Genomic DNA, 21,427 nt, shown 5'->3' on the forward strand with positions numbered 1-21,427 from the left:
AAAGCAAATGCCAGAATTAAAAAAAAGGTAAAACCCTGAAACTTTTTATTGATTTTTCCATCAATGTATAGATGTTATAGCCTCGTGAGACCATCCTGATCTTGCGAGCTTTCAAGGTTTCACTCGCAGATCAGTCTGGAGACTCTCCGTTAAAGAAAATTTGGAGCCGTTCACCAAACGAACGTCCAATCAGCGTTGGCTTTAAGGTGGGTTGAGGTGTGATGCAACGAGAAGCGCAACAGTTCAGTCTAAAGAACATGCCGGCTTCAGCCGATGAAACTAGCGTTAGCATGGTTTATCAAGCAAGTTTTATCGGAATTACAGAGTATTTCTTCACTGAAAGAAGAGCAAAACACTGCTCTGGAGGCTTTTCTCAGAGGAAAAGATGTTTTTGCTCTTCTCCCGACTGATTTCAGCAAGAGTAGCCTGGCTTGTATTTGTGTTTTCGTCGTCGCTCTGTTAGTACGTCATATGCTTCATTGATCTGATTGGTTTATTTGGCCCGTCTATCACCAACATACGCCAATCAGCTAACCAGTATTTTGGCCCCTTCCCAAAATTACTTCAACGGAAGGTTTCCAGATGGATATGCGGAGCAATTCCATCTGGCGGAGTCAGGTTATAGATGTTAGGAGCATGGATAGATGTTGTCATCTCTCAAAAAAATTTACATAGAAACATTATCATCAGGATCTAATTAGATTCATTCAATTTATAGATCATAGATCAATAGTTTCTATCGTGGTTCTAGAGAATAAGAAGACATAATGAGTAAAGATTATCAGAGAGGAAACCTTTTATTGTTTGAATGGTTACTGGGCTAAAGTCATCTGTATGGATATCGGTCTCCGTTTTCATAAATACACATATGTGATTCATACATGCTCAGGACAAGCTCCCCAACACAGCACGATTCACGCAAGCACAGAAAAATTCACACACCCACAATACAAGATCCACACACACACAGCTCTGAGATTGGTTGCTAACTATCCCCTGTTTAAAAAGTGCATTTGTGTATGGAGGCACGTCAGGAGAGTTTAAAAAATCCACACACAAATGCAGTGAAGTTTAAAGACCACTGGTACTTTGTAATTTCATTTATAATTTTTTTATGGACAAGAAATACTTTGGCGAATCATGTGCCGTGCATGTGTGAATCTTGTATGGTTGCATGAATCGTGTTGTGTTTGTGGAGCTTGTCCTGTGCATGTATGAATCGCATATGCGTATATGTGAAAATTGAGACCGATTTAACTCCTTATATTTGCAATTAGAACAAAGTTTCAGTTTAAGTGCGACACCTCAAGCCGGATGAGGGCCAAAGCTTATCTTCCACTCCAGCAGAAGGCGGGGGGTAAAGTAGGGAAAAGCATCTCCATGGGAACCATTTATTTTAACGCTTTTGTTCACTTATATTTACCAGGGCTGATCCGACTATTTCAGGACAAAATGACTGATGATTTTGTTCTTCTTTTTTTCCACCAGCGTGATCAACCTCACTCTGCCGACCCAGGAGGGAAACTTCATCACCAAGATGGCTCTCTACAAGAACTCCTCGTACCGCAACCCATACAGGGAGGGGGAGGTGGTTCTCAGCACCCGGGACATTCTGTTTGTGGGCGTCTTTGTGGAGGGAGCAGATGTAAACCAGCTCATACTCATTGTGAACATGTGCTGGGCCACGCCATCGCGATACAGCAGCGACAGACTCCGTTATATCATCATAGAGCGGGGGTAGGTCTTTTTAGTCCCAGATAACCACACATGCCCTCATGTGTGGTTATCTGGTTATCTTTAGCCTTTAAAAACTTCTCTAAAGAATTTTTGCCACAGAAAGATGGGAAAATTATGTCAAGATTAAAGATTTTACCACAGCATCTTAGTCAGATTTAGACTTTTTTCAATTCAAAATGTCAGAATTAGCATTGAGTTTGAGGGTTTATAGAGTGGACCAAAACAACGCCTTGTTTTGACTTAGACAACATGCAAATTGAACAGCCCCTTAAGAACGGGGAGTCGTTTTGGGTTCTTTGTTAGTCTGCAAAACTTGATACTGATCTATACCTCTGAAAGGGGGTCATTGGGGTCAATTGTTGGCCTGGCTGACCAGGCGAGATGTTTTACTTTTGAGAAGGATTTTCCTTCTTTTTGTTTTCCATTTGGTTCTCACTCTGGTTCTCTAGTGACCAACAAATCTTTCCAGGCAGAACATGTCAGTGCATTTGGCTCTTATCTCAGTCCCTGGTTTTCTGATTTCTTAATTCTGCAGGTCTGCCATCAATCTACTATAGTGGGGCTGGAAAAGTGAAGCTACTTTTGTGAACAATCAGTTCTTTCATGACTTAAGGAGGGTAATATGTTTTGCAGATAGTTCCCTGTTAGTTTGCAAAGTAATTTTTCAGAAGATCCCTACAGTGCCTGAGGAGTGCAACTGAAGTGCCCATGAATCAATTCACAGCTAATTAAAAAGGTCCTGCAAATATAAAAAGAGACAAGCAAACACACAAACACTTGCAAAGGAGAAACGCTGTAATCACAGAAAATAGTGTATATATATATATATATATATATATATATATATATATATATATATATATATATATATATATATATATATATATATATATATATTATAGATAGATAGATAGATAGATAGATAGATAGATATGCATGCACACTTTGCAAATAGAAAAATACTATAGCAGTAACGTAGATGTACTTGTAATTTAGTATTGATGTGAAATCTTGAAATTATATGTAATTACCATAACAATGTAATCAATACATGAATATTACATGCACATCATCAATTTAGCACTTTTGGCACTTTTGGTGTGTGTGTGTGTGTGTGTGTGTGTGTGTGTGTGTGTGTGTGTGTGTGTGTGTGTGTGTGTGTGTGTGTGTGTGTGTGTGTCTGTACCTGTCTAATCCTCAGATTGAGGACCATTTTTCCAATTTCACCATCAAATTGAGGACCAGTTGCAAAGTGAGGACATTTTGCCGGTCCTCACATGCTGTTTTGCTAATGGTTAGGTTTAGGGATAAGGTGTCATTGGGTTAGGGTTAGGGTGAGATATGCATTGGTAATGGTTAGGTTTAGGGTTAGTTTAAGGTTTAGGGCATAGAAAGAGTTGAAAATGACTGAAAATCAATGGAAGTCAATGGGAGTCAACATATGGTCCTCACTACAATGGCTGAACGAATATGTGTGTGTGTGTGTGTACATGAGTGTGTAATATCCTTAATATCTAAGTACTGTATTATCATACTCAATTAACACACTAATTTTGTTGTGATAGATTTGTATAAAATGTTATATTACATTGACTTCATGGACTTCCTACTGGATATGCACTGTGATGTGCCTATCTTTTACCATAAACTACAGTAATCTACTGATGCTATGAAACAGCAAGTGTGTGTTAAAGTGATGAATTTAACTTTATTTTAAAAGTCTTAAGCGCCCGGAAAATTACAACATAGTGGTTGTTCGATGCTGTAGTGCACGTATTTGTTTACGGCCTAACTAGGGAGTACCAATATGGCAGCTATTGACTTCACAGCAACGTTTTTTCTGCTTTGTATTATATGAATTACTAGGGTGAATTTATAATTCTCTTAAAAAGGAGGGTATACAAACTTTCAAGCACAACTGTATTTACTCTCTGGAATAGAAAAAAAAGCTCTGGGATACAATCCGGCAGGGATCTATTTTCTTGCTTTGTACATTAATTGTATTGCTGTATAATATATAAGATCTATAAATAGCCGATTAGTATGGTCAAAAAACCTGCGTTATTTATAATATAAATTGTTCTTTTTTTGCTACAACTCAATCTTTTCTATTGCATTTTTCTCCACACAGTATTTGAAATAAGTATGTATCAGAAAGTAATATATTAAATACAAACCTTTCAAAGTTAGCATGTTATTTGTTTAACTCAAAATTGACATTGACTTTTAGTTTAAATTTTCTCTTATCTTGGAGCTGTATTTGCTGCTTCCACCAACTTTCCTTTGCATGTGCTTTTGTGTGTCAGCATCATTTATGTGTTAGCAGTGGGTTTGGGTTTGCAGGGTGTTTACACTTTGCTGCTCTCTGTTTTAAGTGTTTGATGTATTCCTCCTACAGTAAGCATTTTTCCTTGGCATGTGTTGTGTGTGGTTGTGTGTTAGTCCCATCTTTCTGTTTGAAAAAATCAAATCTTTTTCTGTTTGATCTGAATTTATACATTTGTACAACATTTGCACCCCTCTGCCATAGATTTCTCAAATGTTTCGCATTGTCCCCCTTAAAATGAAGCAAAGATAATATAGAACTATTCTGAAAACACATTTTTGGACTGTTTATTGCAACATAGTTCTATAACACCTACCTGCCAGGTGCCCAAACACAAAGGACAACACCATCGGGATGGCGGAGAATGGCGTGTCCCTCACCTGTCGCTTCCACGTCACCGTCTTCAAGTTCATCGGAGACTATGATGAGGTCCACCTACACTGTGACGTTACGCTCTGTGACTCAGACACAAACGCCTGCAAAGTGGTGAGAACCTGAAGAAAACTATTCACAGTAGAAATTATGTTCTTTTTTTTTAGCTTGAAGTTAAAATATTTGTCCTGCTCCTCCAGAACTGTCCTCACAAGAGGAGAATGTACTCGGAAGACAGTGACCATAAGGAGCACATCCTGACAGTTGGACCCATCAGAAGAAGAGGTTTGAAAGCTCCTCTTTAGAGCCATATTACGATAAATCCTGATGACCACAATTAGTTACACAAACCTTTGAACACAACTGGTGATGCTGAGGAAAAATTATTTTGTTTCAAACAACACAGATTTTTTTATGCTGCTAAAACAATCAGCACTGCAGCATGTGGCTCAGTACGATTCTTTTTGATCGTTATCCAGCAGAGGTGTAATGGTAAACAGATATACTGGAAAAGTACAGTACAGTCCTTGGGGTTTGGAGCAACTCTGAGTTTAACCAGTTATAAACAGAGATGGCAAAAGTACTCACTTTCCGTACTTGAGTAAAAGTACAGATACTTGTGTTAAAAAATACTCTGGTAAAAGTGGAAGTACTGATTAAACTTCTTTACTCAAGTAAAAGTAACAAAGTACAGGCTTGTAAATTTACTTAAAATATAAAAGTAGAAGTAGAAACCACTTTTTTCATGCCGTTGCCTACATTTTAAATGGATGTCTGCCAAAAGGACTAGATCTCCGTTGTGTTCATTTTCAATCATCTCGTCGTCCATGCTACTATGCTAACGCCACCGCCACCAAGCTGCAATGATTTGCCGCCAATGAATACCGCCGAATCTGTCGATTCATCTTGTAGTGGTGCGTCAAATGCAACGTAGATTCCCATCCAATTAGATTGAATTTGGTATTGATGACGTGAAAAATAATAACGGTAACTCCATTGAAATGATTCAAAACTAAAGTAACGAGCCAATTTTTTAAAATGTAAGGAGTAGAAAGTACAGATATTTGTGTAAAAATGTAAGGAGTAGAAGTAAAAAGTCGCCATAAAAATAAGTAGTAAAGTAAAGTAAAAATATCAGAAAAATCTACTTGAGTACAGTAACGAAGTATTTGTACTTCGTTACTTCCCATCTCTGGTTATAAAGCAGAAAAAATGTAGAATGTTATGTGCAGCGCATGCAGAAAGCTGCAGACAAATTTTGTACTTTCGCTGGCAGAGAAAAAAGGAGGACAGTCCTGATAGCATTCAATCAGCCTGTGGATCACTTAAAGGTATAGTGGAGGATTTTCCCGAATTTTTTAAAAGACCCGCCCTCTCCACTTCAAAAAAGAAAAAGAAAAAAATGCACATGCAAAACCCTGTACTCCCTCCTGAGAGGGACGGCCTTATGTAAACATATCACCAGAATGATTGACAATTAGGAGGACCACTTATTTTGATGATCCACCTGGAAGAAGAACATCCTGCACTACACCTTTAAATATCAAAGCTCAAAGGGGATCTTATTCTCAATGAGTGCCAACTATTCTAAATGTCCTAAATTACAAACTTCACCATTTCCATGTGGTTTTATTGGTTTTGCTTTTATTTATGCACTGACTTTAACCTAATTATTTTTAACTAATTATAAATAATCAAAACAAAAAGAGATAAATAGAATCTCTTGATCAAAGTGTACTGATTATGTCCCAAATTGTTCTGGAAAAACTGATGTACTGAATTGGGACTTTACTGTACCTTTACACGCCTTCTACATGTAGAATGACAGAAATTAATGTACAAGAGGAAATTCAATAAAAGTAACCCATAGTTTGGCTCCTGAGATAACTCTTTCAAAGGAAATTTAAAAAAGACAGAACTAAATGTGTATGGAAGTGGAATCTAGGGAAAACAACACCAAAAAACACTCACAACAAATTCAAAAAAATTCAACTTGACAATATTTGCAAAAAAGCTGATAAGTAACTCTGAGTTATTTTTATCAGAAAGTTCATTACTAAAACGTTCTTTCTGCTTCTCCAGAATCAGACTGGTGTGAGGAAGACAACGGTGGCTGCGAGCAGATCTGCACCAGTAAGGCCACCGGTCCCATCTGCAGCTGTGTGACGGGGATGCTGCAGCCTGATGGGAAAAGCTGCCGCAGTAAGAATCAGCACATGACATATGTTTTTTATACAGTGAAAAAACCCTGCAATCTTTATAAAAAAAATATATTTTAATCAAAATGTTTTAAAATCTTATTTTTTTTCCTAAAATATCAACCAGCAGCCGTCACTAGAGATTCATTCAGATGGATGTTTTCCTACAGACTAGTTTTTTAGTTTAATGCTTCATAAATACATTTATATCTCATACTCAAAACAATTATACAATTACTGTGATTTTCAGGAACTTTAGCTGTTTTTTCTATTTATTTCTATCTCTTATTCTCTCATGAAAAATGTAATTAGTTTCATGATTGAATCTTTTTTTTACTCATACAGTCTTCGGCTCAGATATGAGATTTGTGGGTTTAAAGGGGTCATAGAGAGATTCTATAGGGTATCTGGCAGTGTTGTGGTCAAGACCACCTAACCCGAGACCAAGACAAGACCAAGACTTTTAGGGTCCGAAACCAAGTCAAGACCAAGACCAAGGGAAGTCGAGACCAAGTCAAGACCAAGACCAGCGCCAGTATGTGACAATAAAATGTGAAACATGATCAAAATCAGTAAAATTGATCTTAAAGACCCACATTCACATAAAAACACCTAGATATTTAACACACAGAACTGGACTAAACATTAACATCTTTATTTAGTACTTCTGTGTAGTAATCACAGAATTTCAAACAATTAATCAAAGTCGATCAAAATTGTATTTTCTCTGCCGTTCATCAACAGTACATACATTTATGTTGTTTTTAAATGTGCTATTTCAAAACAATGTGCAAAATTCTGTAAAATGTAAAACTAAAAAAGCCAATCATTTCTCTTGTTTCTCTCTCATATACAGATTAAAGCTATATTATATAACTTTTTTTAAATGAATCTATATCTGATTTGAATCCAAGCATCCAATAAAAAGAAGGATCTTAAAGAAACTGATAATATTCTGATGATTAGCGTTATTTCCACAGTTGCGGTCTTGACAGTCTTGAAATGAAATGCCGAGTACTCAGCGCCCGAGACCGAGACAAGACCGAGACCAAATGCGGTCAAGTCCTAAATGAGACCGAGACCATCAAAAAATGGTCTCGAGACCAAGACCGATCTCGAGTACTACAACACTGGTATCTGGTGTTGGTCCTTAAGGTCTCTGAATAGGGTGTGTAACATTGTTTGGGCTGAAAATGGCATATTCGCTGTTCTTTGAGCCCTAATGCAAGCCTGGTTAAAAGGAAATGACAGGTTTTTCTTCCTTTTATGGTATGCTCATGAATATTTAGATGAGCTGTGCGCTGATTGGTTGGTTTACAACGAGTGAAGCTGCTGAGCAAAGACGTATCATAGCAACAAGCACTCACTCACTGAAAATTGTTGATATGGTAGGGTGACCAGACGTCCTCTTCTTTACCCGGACATGTCCTACTTTTCATACCCAAAAAAATGTCCGGGGGGAATTTCAAAATCGTGCGGGTGCAGCGCGTAGTCGAAACACGCTCAACTCCGTGGTTGGTCCAGGAACCCCGGCATTCGGGGGCAGGGAGCCAGCGGTGGTCGGAGTGACCGAACCCGACCCGGTGATGGTAGCCTGGACACCGACGACCCTGTGCTTCCCCCCGCCTGCCTTAACGGTCCCCGGCCCCCCTCCTCCAGCTGAAGATGGTCCGGTCCAATCAGCGGCCCAGCGGTCGACACTTCATACCCCCCCAACCCCCGCCCTCCCTTGTTAACTAGTGAACCAGTGGGCGGTCTGCATGTCAATTTCGGGGCATCACAAAAGTACAGGCCAGAACCAAATAAGGGAACTTCCCCGAATTGACGTCAACTCAGTGCTCTGTTTGGATTCACCCGTTTTATGGTGGAAGTTTAAAATTGTGAGATTTGCAGAGAAAGGAGGTGTCAATGGGGTTTGAACTTCTGTGTACGTTTATTTCACCCACTGAACTATCGTTATTCATCTATGACAAGGTAAACTCGGTTTTGCATTCAATGACCCCTTTAAATGACTGAGATCGGCTCTTTCTAGAGCTCCAGTTTAACTCTGTTAAATGAAACCATTGTCTGTCGCCGGTAATCACACACTACTGATGACCCACTTGAACATCTGAAATGTTCCTTTAAAGAAATCCTTCACAGATATCAGTGTTTTTTGGGGACAGGTTGTTGTCAGTGTTGTAATCAACACCTGCGAGTCAGTGCGCAGGGCGCTGAGTTCCCACCAGCAGGTTCGCAGCAGCTGCTGTGTGAAATCTTTTCCAGCAAAGCAAATCAAGATGATCCATATTTTTTTCTTGGGATTAGATATAGACTCAATGACCAGTTCTATAAACATAGAAAAAAATTCAGATGTAATTTTTTTAAAATCTAATACAGCAAAGGAGGCACAAAAACAGGTTAACAACATATAGGATTGTCTAGGTCAATTCATTATCATGACTCTTTGAGGCAATCGATAGGATTTCTGATGGAATTATTAATAAAACAAACAGCTTTATCCTAATTAATTACATTATTATCAAAGAGTTGCGTAATTACGGCAGGGAGCTACTAATCCCCTTAAGATGGGTTTACTAGGCTTCAAACAGCTGTTGCTAAAGAAGCTGGTTAATGGAAAGTTTTGTGGACGGAAAAGGTCAAAAAGCAACAGGAAAAACTGCAGCCTTGAGAGAAATGTGAAGCAAAGAGCTTGATGGAGCTTCTCAAGGTTTGGACGGCAGCTTGATCAAAGGCCTTTTGAGTCACCAAACATGAACACATCCAGACGCAGCTCTGGTGCTGATCCACTCCTGAATCAAAGCCAATATTAGAAATGTTTCTGTGGCACTTGAAGCACAGACTCAGTCCACTAATCCTTCTTTATTAAATCTTGCTCAGATTTTTTTTCTCTATTGATATTTTTTTCATTGAGTACATTTAGCGACCTACTTTAGACAGTTTCGGCGCTCCCTCCTTGCAGTGGCGCCACCAGGGGGTGGCCAGGGGTGGCCACGGCCACCCTGTGCAATGCCCTGGTCACCCCAATGAGAAGGTGTTTACTTAAGTTATTATGATTTCTACAGGCAGGTTTACCACAATAGTAGATCAAACCATGAAATGATGGTTTTTAGTTTCAGTGGCCATCCCAAGATTTTTAGTGGCCCCATCTGGCCCCCCCTGATGAAACATTTCTGGAGGCGCCACTACCTCCTTGAGTTTGCTAGTATCTGTCTGCATTACAAATGTTTAGTACTTTAGCTCTTATTAACTTAGTTAACAGCAGTGTACACTAAAAATCCCTTTGTTTGGACAAACCAACTTCTGGGTTTTGAATTGAGTTACTAAAATCCATAAACATTCCAATGCTTTTCTAATTTGTTGAGATACAACTTGAACTATTTCACAGCATTATTAAGATGTTGAGCTGACTTTCTTTGTTGAATACTTTGCTCCGCTTGCAGGAAATGTTTGGGAGCTTTTTGTTTAAAATTCATGTATATTAGGAACTATATGAACGTTTGACCAATTCTGTTGCATTTTTCCTCTCTTGCAGTTCTGAGCTCTTCCTGTAAAGTCACCCCTGCTCTTCCTCTGCTGAGCTCCAGCGCCCTAATCTCCATAATCCTGACCCACTTTAACTGCCTTATCTTTTCCTAACGCCTAAATAAAGCAACCAAATACACATCAACAGAGAAAAGACTTGAAGACTAGACCGAAATTTAAAAATCTATGAATATTTGAAAGTTGTTGTGAATTTAGTTCGTGAACATCTCTGTAGAAAACTGTTGAGCGTTAATTTCAGTCTTCCTGTTATTTAGATTCATCAGGATCTGTAATTTAAAACTACTGTGTAGAGTTTTGTTTTTTTTACATGTTTTTATAAAGTTTTCAAAATGTTCCCATTGTATTCATTTTTGTTGAAAATGTCATGTTGACAATCACCACTAGATGGCGCCAAAGAAAAGTTTTCGAATTTGAAGAAAAGGGGGAAAGTTAGGGAAAGATTACAACATATAGACAGGCAGAACAGAAAGATTAATATCACATAAGAGTTATTTGTTTGTTTGTTATTTTTGTTGTGGATAACCTCCAGTAAGCATTGCTTTTTGCCAGATCTAAGATAAATGTTTTTGAAGTTGAGTCAAAAAAAGGTTCATTGAAAATTCATTGAAATCAGTTTTTCAGCTGATAATTTCTTTCTTTTCTTCCTATTAAACCAGCTAATTTGCAGTAATTTTAAAGCATTTTATTATTCTGCTAAATAAAAATACATCCTCCACCCTTTCATTCATTAAATTCTATTCCCCTTAGTTTTAAAAAAGTATTAGTATTTCATTTAGGTTAATTAAGAAACACATTGTATGAAAAGAAGTGTAAGAGCACGTTGCAGGTTTTCAAGTGGGTTTAAGTTAAACAAAGTGTTTCTCCGTCCTGTTTTAAAATCCTAAAGATCACTTTTTGCTGCATCAAATGTAGAAGCAATCTGCTTTTGGAGTGTTGGAGCTGTTCAATGCAGTAAGTAGCCAGTTCCTGCTCCTTTGGCTCTTCCGGTATTGTGTTTTCTTCTGTCTCAAAAGTTGCTCTGAAGTCCCTTCAACTCCAGGCTGAAAATTAAACATGCACACACAGTTTCCAACTGATTTTACCTTTTTTTTTTTTTTTTTTTTTTTTTACAATAGCAACAAACACAAAAGCTAGCAAAGATACTCAATATTATTATGTATTTACGGCAGCCGCTGTAGCTTTGGATGCATTAGTCTAGGTCAGTGTTTTTCCAAGAAGAAGGCTACAAAAAATTGGAGCAGAAACAAAAAACAATAGCAAAAATAAAAAGATTAAATGTAGTTATTTTACCCACAATTCCCATAAATACAATAAAATGATAGTAAAATCTGTCTTATTAATGGTAATTGAAATACTAGCTCAGAAGATTTCAATTTCAACTTTGAAGTTTGCATGAAAGGAATATCCCACCTCGGCTTACAGGACAGAGCATTCATCCTCCCTTTTGCAGCAGCATATTTGTCTACGTTAAACTATTTAACTTTATAAACAAGACGAGCTTTCCACACACACACTTGAAAGAGGGTTGATTTCTTTTGCTCTGTTCTTCACAGCAAAAGCAAACAACAGCTTGTTGAGGTTAAACAGAAATATAATAGTGTTAAAAACATTCTAGTTGACATCACTATACTAAACACATTTTATAGTTATTGAAAGGGGAATAAAAGTAGTAAAACTGTAACTTTGCAAAGAGGGTCCAAATCCAATAGCAAATGCTGTTTAGAAGGCTACGGGGTGGAGAAGTTTTTGAACCCCTGGGGGTTAATCTTCCAAACAAAAGCCAGTGTTTTCAAAAAAGAAAAACAAAAAACACAAGTTGCATCATTTTAAGTAAAAAAGGAATTTGCAGTAACTGCTGACAAATAGGCTCATTGTGGAGGTGTTGCATTTCTAAGTGGAATATTTTAACTATAAGCCCCCTATGGTTGGCAAAAAAAGCTCAACTTATTGTCAAGAATTCAATCTAAATTAGGCTGTTTTTCAGAAAATTTGAATAACTAATATTACATCCACATATTAATTCAGATTATGTTTTTTTAAGTCCAAACCGAGCGCAATCTAAAACCTTAACTCATTTACTAAGACGCTCACAGACAGTCTCCCCCCGCTCGCCTCGATGGATTAAAACATTCCTCAAACTTTACAATCCAAGAATACATTTCTATCCTTAGTCCAGCTAAAGAAAAGTCTTTCAAATGTTAATAATTTCCTTTTATAATAAGACAGCATATCATATTATTTAAATATCCTCTATGGACAATGTGTTGCTATTTTTAAAAGCTCTCACACTGGAATAAACGATCTAGAAATAACAAAAAATGTCTTAAATTAAGTGTATTTACCATTAATTTGAGTAGGTAATTGAGATGGTTTGCCAATATAATGAGTATTTTTACTCTTAAAATAAGATAATAAGATAATATGCACTTTAAATAAGACAATGCAATTGAGTTTTCTTATTTTAAGTGTAAATTGTCTTGTTACATTGGCAAGATGTCTCTTTTACCTCCTCAATCCAAGAACAAATACATTAATTTTAAGAAAAAATGACTTATCTAGATTTCTATTTTTTTCCAGTGCAAGCTGCAGATTTCCAAACCTCTGTTGTTTGATGGATTATGAGGGAGGAAAGCAATCTGTGAAAGTATTTCATAATGTTTACATTATGATTGAATGCATGGTGAGCTACACAAATATTTAATAAGTGAAACATTTGTGTGTGAAAAGCCTCCCCAGATAATATCCTCATAACTTTAGCAAACATACAACAAAAAACCCAGAGTATAGTTTGGTTGTAGGGAATATATTTAGTTTTGCTTTTTGTGTACTTTTTGTCTCTGTCGATGCGATTGGTGTAGTTTTCCATGAAGGATTGTCATATGATACTGAGGCATTGAGGCGGAGGGAAAGTACTGCATTCCTCACTTCTCTCACAGTCGTTTTCTGTCTGTTTGTCTCCTCCTCACCTTACAAACCTCTGATCTCCCAGAGGAGGGATAAAATTTTAATTCAGCCTCATTGCAAATTCCTCAGTGGCAAGGCTTTTTTTTCCTTCTGTGTACAAGCTTAAAGTCCTCTTCATTTTGTTAAAATATCTTCTTAATATAAAAAAATCCAACAGGTGTTGTTCTTTTTCCTTTATTTGAGAGCAAAATCCTATTTCCTTTAAGTAAATGTTTCATCACCAGTGCATTTGTTCAATGAATGCAAGCATGCACTGGAAAAAATTGAAATCCAAATAAGTCATTTTTTCTAAATATAAGTACATTTGTTCTTGAATTGAGGAGGTAAGAGAGAAACTTTGCCAATGGAATACGACAATTTACATTTAAATAAAAAAAAAAACAATTGCATTGTCTTATTTCAAGTGCATATTATCTAATTATCTTATTTTAAGAGTAAAAATATCCATTCCATTGACAAATCATCTTATTTACCTACTAAAATTAAGAGTTAATACAGTTAATTTAATAAATACTGACTTATTTCTAGATAATTTTTGCAGTGTGGCTGCACCGCCCTTATCACACCACCGTACACCAGCTGAGTAACCGCATGAGAAACAAATTGGGTCCACAATAATAAAAGGCAACATTTTTTTACTATATCCAACCCCGTGAAGTCACTTCAAACATGCAGAACAGGCCTAACATCTGCCTCGCTCCAGTGTTGTGGTTAATTTGTCTCCAGGTTACAGTTACTATGCAGTAAATCAATAAAAATGGAACGCTGTCAGACGCTTCACACCTTCTTGAGAGAAATCAGGCTGAATCTGACAGACAGTGAATAATATGAGGAGTTTAAGTTTTCTGGCGTTTGTCAGTAACCAGCGACATCCGATAGGAGCTGGATGGTAATGAAGGCAATGATTAAAGAAACATTAGATGGCAAGATCAACTAAGAATCTTTCCCTCCTCCATGAAACTTAAGAGGAAGAAGAGAAGTGTTAAGAAGCATCTGAAGAGTACGGAAGAGGGTTAGGGCCACTGAAAAAATAAAAAAAGTTAACTGATTTTTAACTTTTATTTCAGTAAAATATGAGAAAAAAAGTCAGAATTTTGACTTCAATCTCAGAATTCTGATTTTTTTTCACAGAATTCATTTGGGTCCTCAACTAATACTTACAACTTTGTACTCTTTACATTTTTAAAATGGACTTGCTAGTTTTGTTTCATTTAAGCTCATTTTCATTATGGCTGGTTGGAATAAAATAAATAAATAAAAAGCATCAAAATAATTTGTTCCAGACTAGTTCGTAAGAAATCGTACGAAAAGTTATGCACCGTAATTTCGTGCGTTTTAGACGTTTTTTCGTCGCATTTCGTCGTATTTTTACGTCTTGCCTCGAGACAAGATATCCTTGCGCATGCGCATCTTACGCACCATTAAATAACATCGAATTTAACATACAATTAACCCTAACCCTAAGATACAAAACAGCAAGCAACGTAGTTAGAGACCTGAAGAAGTGATTATTGCACTGTTTTTCCCAGTTTTACGTCCGTCCGCGGATCTGCTTTTTTCGTCTGTCTGGCTGCGCATGCGCACTGATCTGTATTTTCGAGGAAAAACGTACGAAATACTGTGCATAACTTTTCGTACGATTTCATACGAACTAATAATGAGAATATGTTGTTTATTTCCTTTGTGGTTGGACTCGGTCCTGCACCAACTTGTTGTTCTCCATATACCGACATAAATAGTTTTTCAAGCAAAGTTTAATCTGACACTGTTACATTTGGTTATAAAACTAAGAAAATTAACTATAAGGAAGTTATCATCCACCATTGTATGAAAAAGGTTCCTTTAATAGGGTAGTGCAGTAACCAGTATAAGGTTTACAGCATCTGTCCTTAACATTTTTCCCTGCATTACTTGTATATTTTAAGTCGTTTTGAAAATGGTGCTTTTACATTAAAGCTTAAGTTGAAACAATAGGATTTCTACTTCTACTTGAGAAATAAACATGATTACTTTTGAAACCTTTGGAGATATATGCTTCAAAGAACATGCAATCAAGACCTTTTTTCAACCACTATGAGACAATAATGCTTTAGTTTACCTGCATATAACAGGTATAGTTTTATTAGACCAGGATCATTTAAAAAGGGGTCTGATTCATAGAATACCTCGCATGCTTTAGTTTAACGAAACATGAACCCATAAACAGACATTTGTTGAGAACCAAAACAAGATAGAAGACATTTAAAGCTGTTATGGGTTAAAACACATACATGGACATACAGTCTTCTCTGCTGTTTAATGGCTTTTTACAGATTAGCTCAGCAGGAAAGTTTCATTGTTCTGCAAGAATAACAGAAACTTCCAGCGAAAGTTGAGCTTGTTCCCCAAAAATGTTGCAGTTGTTTTTGTCTGGGGAAATCCTCTCTGAGGATGATCTACTTACCTTTAGGCTCCGCTAAAAGTTTTCCACTCCATTTTCAGGGATTCAACAGAACACAAGCAGTCTGATGTGAGAGTCAAATTCTGGAATAAGCTTCACCTCAGGGGGATCATGTTACGTATCAGTGATATTATTTTTCTCATTAAGAGTTTCTGTTTTCCAAGGTCTCTAAAAAAACAGGTGTCAAACTCCAATCCTCGAGGGACCCTGTCCTGAAACTTTAGGATGTTTTTTTGCTTTAACACACCTGAATGGAAAAAGTAGGTCAATAGCAAGGCTCTGTAGGGCCCTGGCCCAGTACCACACTTCACCCTATCCTCATCTACGTAGTGTTTACTTGGTAGAAGTCCATGTAAGGGCAGGCTTGTGTAGAGTACAAACCTACAAAATGGCAGCTAATGGCAGAAACGTTGGCATCAAAGTATGGGTAATATACACTATATTGCCAAAAGTATTTGCTCACCCATCCAAATTATTGGAATCAGGTGTTCCAATCACTTCCATGGCCACAGGTGTATAAATTCAAGCACCTAGGCATGCAGACTGTTTTTACAAACATTTGTGAAAGAATGGGTCGCTCTCAGGAGCTCAGTGAATTCCAGCGTGGAACTGTGATAGGATGCCACCTGTGCAACAAATCCAGTCGTGAAATTTCCTCGCTCCTAAATATTCCACAGTCAACTGTCAGCTGTATTATAAGAAAATGGAAGTGTTTGGGAACGACAGCAACTCAGCCACGAAGTGGTAGGCCACGTAAACTGACGGAGCGGGGTCAGCGGATGCTGACGCGCATAGTGCGAAGAGGTCGCCAACTTTCTGCAGAGTCAATCACTACAGACCTCCAAACTTCATGTGGCCTTCAGATTAGCTCAAGAACAGTGCGCAGAGAGCTTCATGGAATGGGTTTCCATGGTCGAGCAGCTGCATCCAAGCCATACATCACCAAGTGCAATGCAAAGCGTCGGATGCGGTGGTGTAAAGCACGCCGCCACTGGACTCTAGAGCAGTGGAGACGCCTTCTCTGGAGTGACGAATCGCGCTTCTCCATCTGGCAATCTGATGGACGGGTCTGGGTTTGGCGGTTGCCAGGAGAACGGTACTTGTCTGACTGCATTGTGCCAAGTGTAAAGTTTGGTGGAGGGGGGATTATGGTGTGGGGTTGTTTTTCAGGAGCTGGGCTTGGCCCCTTAGTTCCAGTGAAAGGAACTCTGAATGCTTCAGCATACCAAGACATTTTGGACAATTCCATGCTCCCAACTTTGTGGGAACAGTTTGGAGCTGGCCCCTTCCTCTTCCAACATGACTGTGCACCAGTGCACAAAGCAAGGTCCATAAAGACATGGATGACAGAGTCTGGTGTGGATGAACTTGACTGGCCTGCACAGAGTCCTGACCTCAACCCGATAGAACACCTTTGGGATGAATTAGAGCGGAGACTGAGAGCCAGGCCTTCTCGTCCAACATCAGTGTGCGACCTCACAAATGCGCTTCTGGAAGAATGGTCAAAAATTCCCATAAACACACTCCTAAACCTTGTGGACAGCCTTCCCAGAAGAGTTGAAGCTGTTCTAGCTGCAAAGGGTGGACCGACGTCATATTGAACCCTATGGATTAGGAACGGGATGTCACTTAAGCTCATATGTGAGTCAAGGCAGGTGAGCAAATACTTTTGGCAATATAGTGTACACTGCCTGGCCACCTGGATTCAACTAAGCAAATAGGTACGAGCCTCCTATTGGATAATTACTGCATGGGCGATTATCTGTCAGCTGGCAAAAAGTTATTTAACCCCAATTGGTGCAATGACTTGCTTCTCATTTCCTAAACAACCATGTCGAAAGACACATCCCGTGGTCGTGGAAGAGATGTTAGTCTGTTTGAGAAGGGTCAAATCATTGGCATGCATCAAGCAGAGAAAACATCTAAAGAGATTGCAGAAACTACTAAAATTGGGTTAAGAACTGTCCAACGCATTATTAAAAACTGGAAGGATAGTGGGGACCCATCATCTTCAAGGAAGAAACGTGGCCGGAAAAAAATCCTGTATGATTGTGATCGGCGATCACTTAAACGTGTGGTGAGATCAAATCGAAGAAAAACAACAGTAGAACTCAGGGCTATGTTTAATACTGAAAGTGAGAGCATTTCCACACGCACAATGCGAAGTGAACTCAAGGGATTGGGACTGAACCTCTGTGTAGCCGTAAGAAAACCAATAATCAGCAAGGCTAACCGGAAAAAAAGGCTTCAATTTGCTAGGGAGCATAAAGATTGGACTGTGGAGCAATGGAAGAAGGTCAGGTGGTCTGATGAGTCCAGATTTACCCTGTTCTTTGAGATGTGCTAGAGAGGGCTTTGTGCAGCCGTCAGACTCTACCATCATCAATGCAAGATCTTGAGGAAAAATTAATGCAACACTGGATGGAAATAAATCTTTTGACATTGCAGAAGCTTATCGAAACAATGCCACAGCGAATGCGTGCCGTAATCAAAGCTAAAAGCGGACCAACAAAGTGTTAGAGTTTGGTGGCGACTTTTTTTTGGCCAGGCAGTGTATTTCAATGCAGTCTACTCAGATGCACGCTTAAGCAAAGTTTGGATCAAGGGTGCAAAGGAAGTAATGTGAAAGGTCGCTCCTAATTGAACGAACACAAGGGTGGAAATGAAACTATTAGGACACTGCCCTTGGCTGCATGGTGAGGTCATTAAACCATTTCATTTAGGTGTGCTGGACCATGGACATATCTAAAAGTTGCAGGATATCAGCCCTAAAGTCCCTGCAGGTATTTCCAAATTTAAAAAAATAATGTCCATCCAACTCCAGGAACAGAAGAACTACTTTTCCTTACTCGATGAAAACCTACAGAAATCCTAATTTAAGGAGGACAGAAAATGTGAAGCCTCAAGAAATCTCAGACAAAAGCTTCCTTTGCAGAGTTAGGTAATCCAGGTCCATGTGTCCATCCATTTTCCATCACGCTTTTCCTAAGCAGAGTCGTGAGGGATGCTGGTGCCTATAACTCCAGCTTTATACGGGCGAGAGGCGAGGGAGACCCTGGACAGGTCGTCAGTCCATCACAGGGCGTAAAAAAGAGATGATTTCCAACCATTTACTATTTCCAGCCGCACATCATAGACAAGGACCAATGTTTGAAACAGTGGTCTCAAACTAATGTCCTCCATGGGATTGTGTTCTGCAACTTTTAGATGTGTCTCTATTTCTTTATGAGTTGTGCAGCCAAGCTTGACTAGGTGGTTCAATCATTTGAAACGGGTGTACTGTGTCTAAAACTCACCAGGCTCTAGTCAAAGATTTGAGTTTAAGACCAATGGTGAAAAATCTCCTGGTTAAGTGAACTGTAAAGGCAAACTATGCAGGCTTTTTACTTTCTGAAGCTGGTTTTACCAACCTCTGCTCCAATGGACAAGTTTTAAAAATTACTATACTTTCTATGAACTTTAAAAAACAGTGCATCCAGTTTTACACCACAAAACTGACGTTTTCTCCTATAAACAGAGCAACATTAGGAAGAGCACACCTGAAACTGTGTCACCACATGAAGTTGTCACATTCAGTTCACTGAGGTCACTGATAATCGTCAAGTTAGTGACAAAACGCAAGTCAAGTGCAAATGACTCATTTCCCTCCCATATTGAGCCTGCTGGGTTTCTATGGTTACGTTGGCGTGTGTCTGTAATGATAGGGGTGTGTATGTAGGTTCTTAGATACATCTTTCTGCCTGTGTTTGCTGATATTTTGCTCATTTCAGGCTCTTGGAGAAGTGAATCTTATTGCAATTAAATGAGTTTTGATATCTCCAGGGATTTTTTTTCAACCTAAAACCATCTAGAACTCCTTATGAATTAAGCCATTTTCTCTAAAAACAATCCGCATTTTGTTAACGGATGTAACTTTCCCTCTTCCAGAGGTCATGATTTATGGTAAAAGCTTAAAAAAACTTTTTTTTTAATCAGCATAAGTGAAAACACTTTACTTAAAGGTGTACAGAAAACCCAAAGGATTTATGATTATAATTTAAACAATTAGAGGAAATAAAAGGTGAAATTAAATTTTTCACACTGATGTGCTGTATATCTATGAGTCTCTACTTTGTAAACACAGCTGATTGTGGAGTTTATTGAAAAGGAATCCTTTGGTTTATTCAGATATGAAAGTATTCCCTCAACATGTCCTCACCCAGAGCTGCAGGATCAAACTTAGGGTATGACTGGAAGTCCAAAGTGCGCTCTAATTACCTGGGAGGCACTCTCGGTCCAACTTGTTCTGCTGATGAACATTAAAAGCTGTGTGATAACTATCCTTTATGATGATAATTACACTTAGATTACATAAGTTGAGACAATGAGATGATTATTACCAGCAGTTTAGTGTGCAGGAGTCAGGATATGCTGTCAGCTTCAGTTCATTGGGTTTATTAATCACTCTGTGATTAGTTCATAGTCCATTAATATCTATACATTTCTCAACTGACTTTTATTTATTAAGTTGTTATTCAACGGTTTCTAGAGAAAGTAATGTGATAATTCTTGATTCCTCATAAAAACATGTTATCTTTAAATGTAAATCAAAGTTTCTTTCACCGCTGCACGACTAATCTCTTTACAAAGTTCAAGGTGTTTAAAGGCGTGCTGAGCATGCTTTTAGAGTGTTAAGACAGGGATAAAACTGCTTATAACTCTCACACATCTGTGCTTCTTCTCCCTGCATGCAATGCATTACAGTTTGGAAGCATGACTTTATAAAGAAATCTGTGCAATCAACAACTTTTTATTGCTGTGCTGCTTGGAAGATTAAAAGTAGGATTAAAAAAACCCTGTTGAAATGCAAAAAAATCTCTAAACATACCAACTATTCTTTCCTGCATGGAATGTCAATATTTGCTTAACCTCCACTCATAGTAAACAACCAGAGGAGGGTGTCACATGGTGGTGTGGGAAAAAATAGTTTTGGCAATTTATTGTGATTTTTGGCTGCTTGATATAATATTGATCTTTTAGTTCCTAGTATTGATTTTTTTTAAAGCAAAACATATGTACCTAAAACCGAGGGAAAATGGGCTACCTTTGTACCGCCACTCTGGCAGATAGTGCTGTGGAGCCCTTTTGCTGTGTGGTGCAGCACCATATCTGTAGTCTGGGCCTTCACAGTGGACTGACTGAAACCCCAAGCAACATGGATACAAAAATAACTGAACGATCAACATCATCTAGTGACCACATTTTGAAAGCCGGAAAAATATCACCATATATATGATGATATTGCAATATAGTGATAATATCGTATCGTGACGAATCGTATTGCGATACCCATGTTAAAACTCACCCATAGTATCACAGTTGTAAATAATCACAAATTCTTGAACATTTCATCAGGACATGTAGCCTCGTGAGACCATCCTGATCTCGCGAGCTTTCAAGGTTTCACTCGCAGATCAGTCTGGAGACTCTCCGTTAAAGAAAATTTGGAGCCGTTCACCAAATGAACGTCCAATCAGCGTTGGCTTTGAGGCGGGTTGAGGTGTGACGCAACGAGAAGCGCGACAGTTCAGTCTAAAGAACATGGCGGCTTCAGCCGATGAAACTAGCGTTAGCGTGGCTATCTAGCAAGTTTTATCGGAATTACAGAGTATTTCTTCACTGAAAGAAGAACAAAACACTGCTCTGGAGGCTTTTCTCAGAGGAAAAGATGTTTTTGCTCTTCTCCCGACTGGTTGGGGCAGGAGTTAGCCTGGCTTGTGGTTGTGTTTTTGTCGTCGCTCTGTTAGTACGTCATATGCTTCATTGATCTGATTTGTTTATTTGGCCCGTCATTCACCAACATAG

The 21,427-nt window shown here is 38.4% G+C and overlaps 1 protein-coding gene across 1 annotated transcript in view; it reads left to right on the forward strand.

The window, feature by feature from the left end:
* Positions 1–11,016, forward strand: part of tecta (tectorin alpha) — a 49,164-nt gene extending 38,148 nt beyond the window's left edge. Inside the window, exons 20-24 of the mRNA XM_038303622.1 lie at positions 1,489–1,737; positions 4,387–4,549; positions 4,636–4,720; positions 6,518–6,637; positions 10,169–11,016. Of these exons, the coding sequence (XP_038159550.1) occupies positions 1,489–1,737; positions 4,387–4,549; positions 4,636–4,720; positions 6,518–6,637; positions 10,169–10,272 (721 nt within the window). The 3' untranslated portion in view covers positions 10,273–11,016. The remainder of the gene's footprint in view (positions 1–1,488; positions 1,738–4,386; positions 4,550–4,635; positions 4,721–6,517; positions 6,638–10,168) is intronic.
* The last annotated feature ends 10,411 nt before the right edge of the window (positions 11,017–21,427 follow it).

The sequence above is a fragment of the Cyprinodon tularosa genome, unplaced genomic scaffold, assembly GCF_016077235.1.
Source record: "Cyprinodon tularosa strain WSP-4 unplaced genomic scaffold, ASM1607723v1 ctg514, whole genome shotgun sequence".
In the NCBI taxonomy this organism is placed as follows: domain Eukaryota; kingdom Metazoa; phylum Chordata; class Actinopteri; order Cyprinodontiformes; family Cyprinodontidae; genus Cyprinodon; species Cyprinodon tularosa.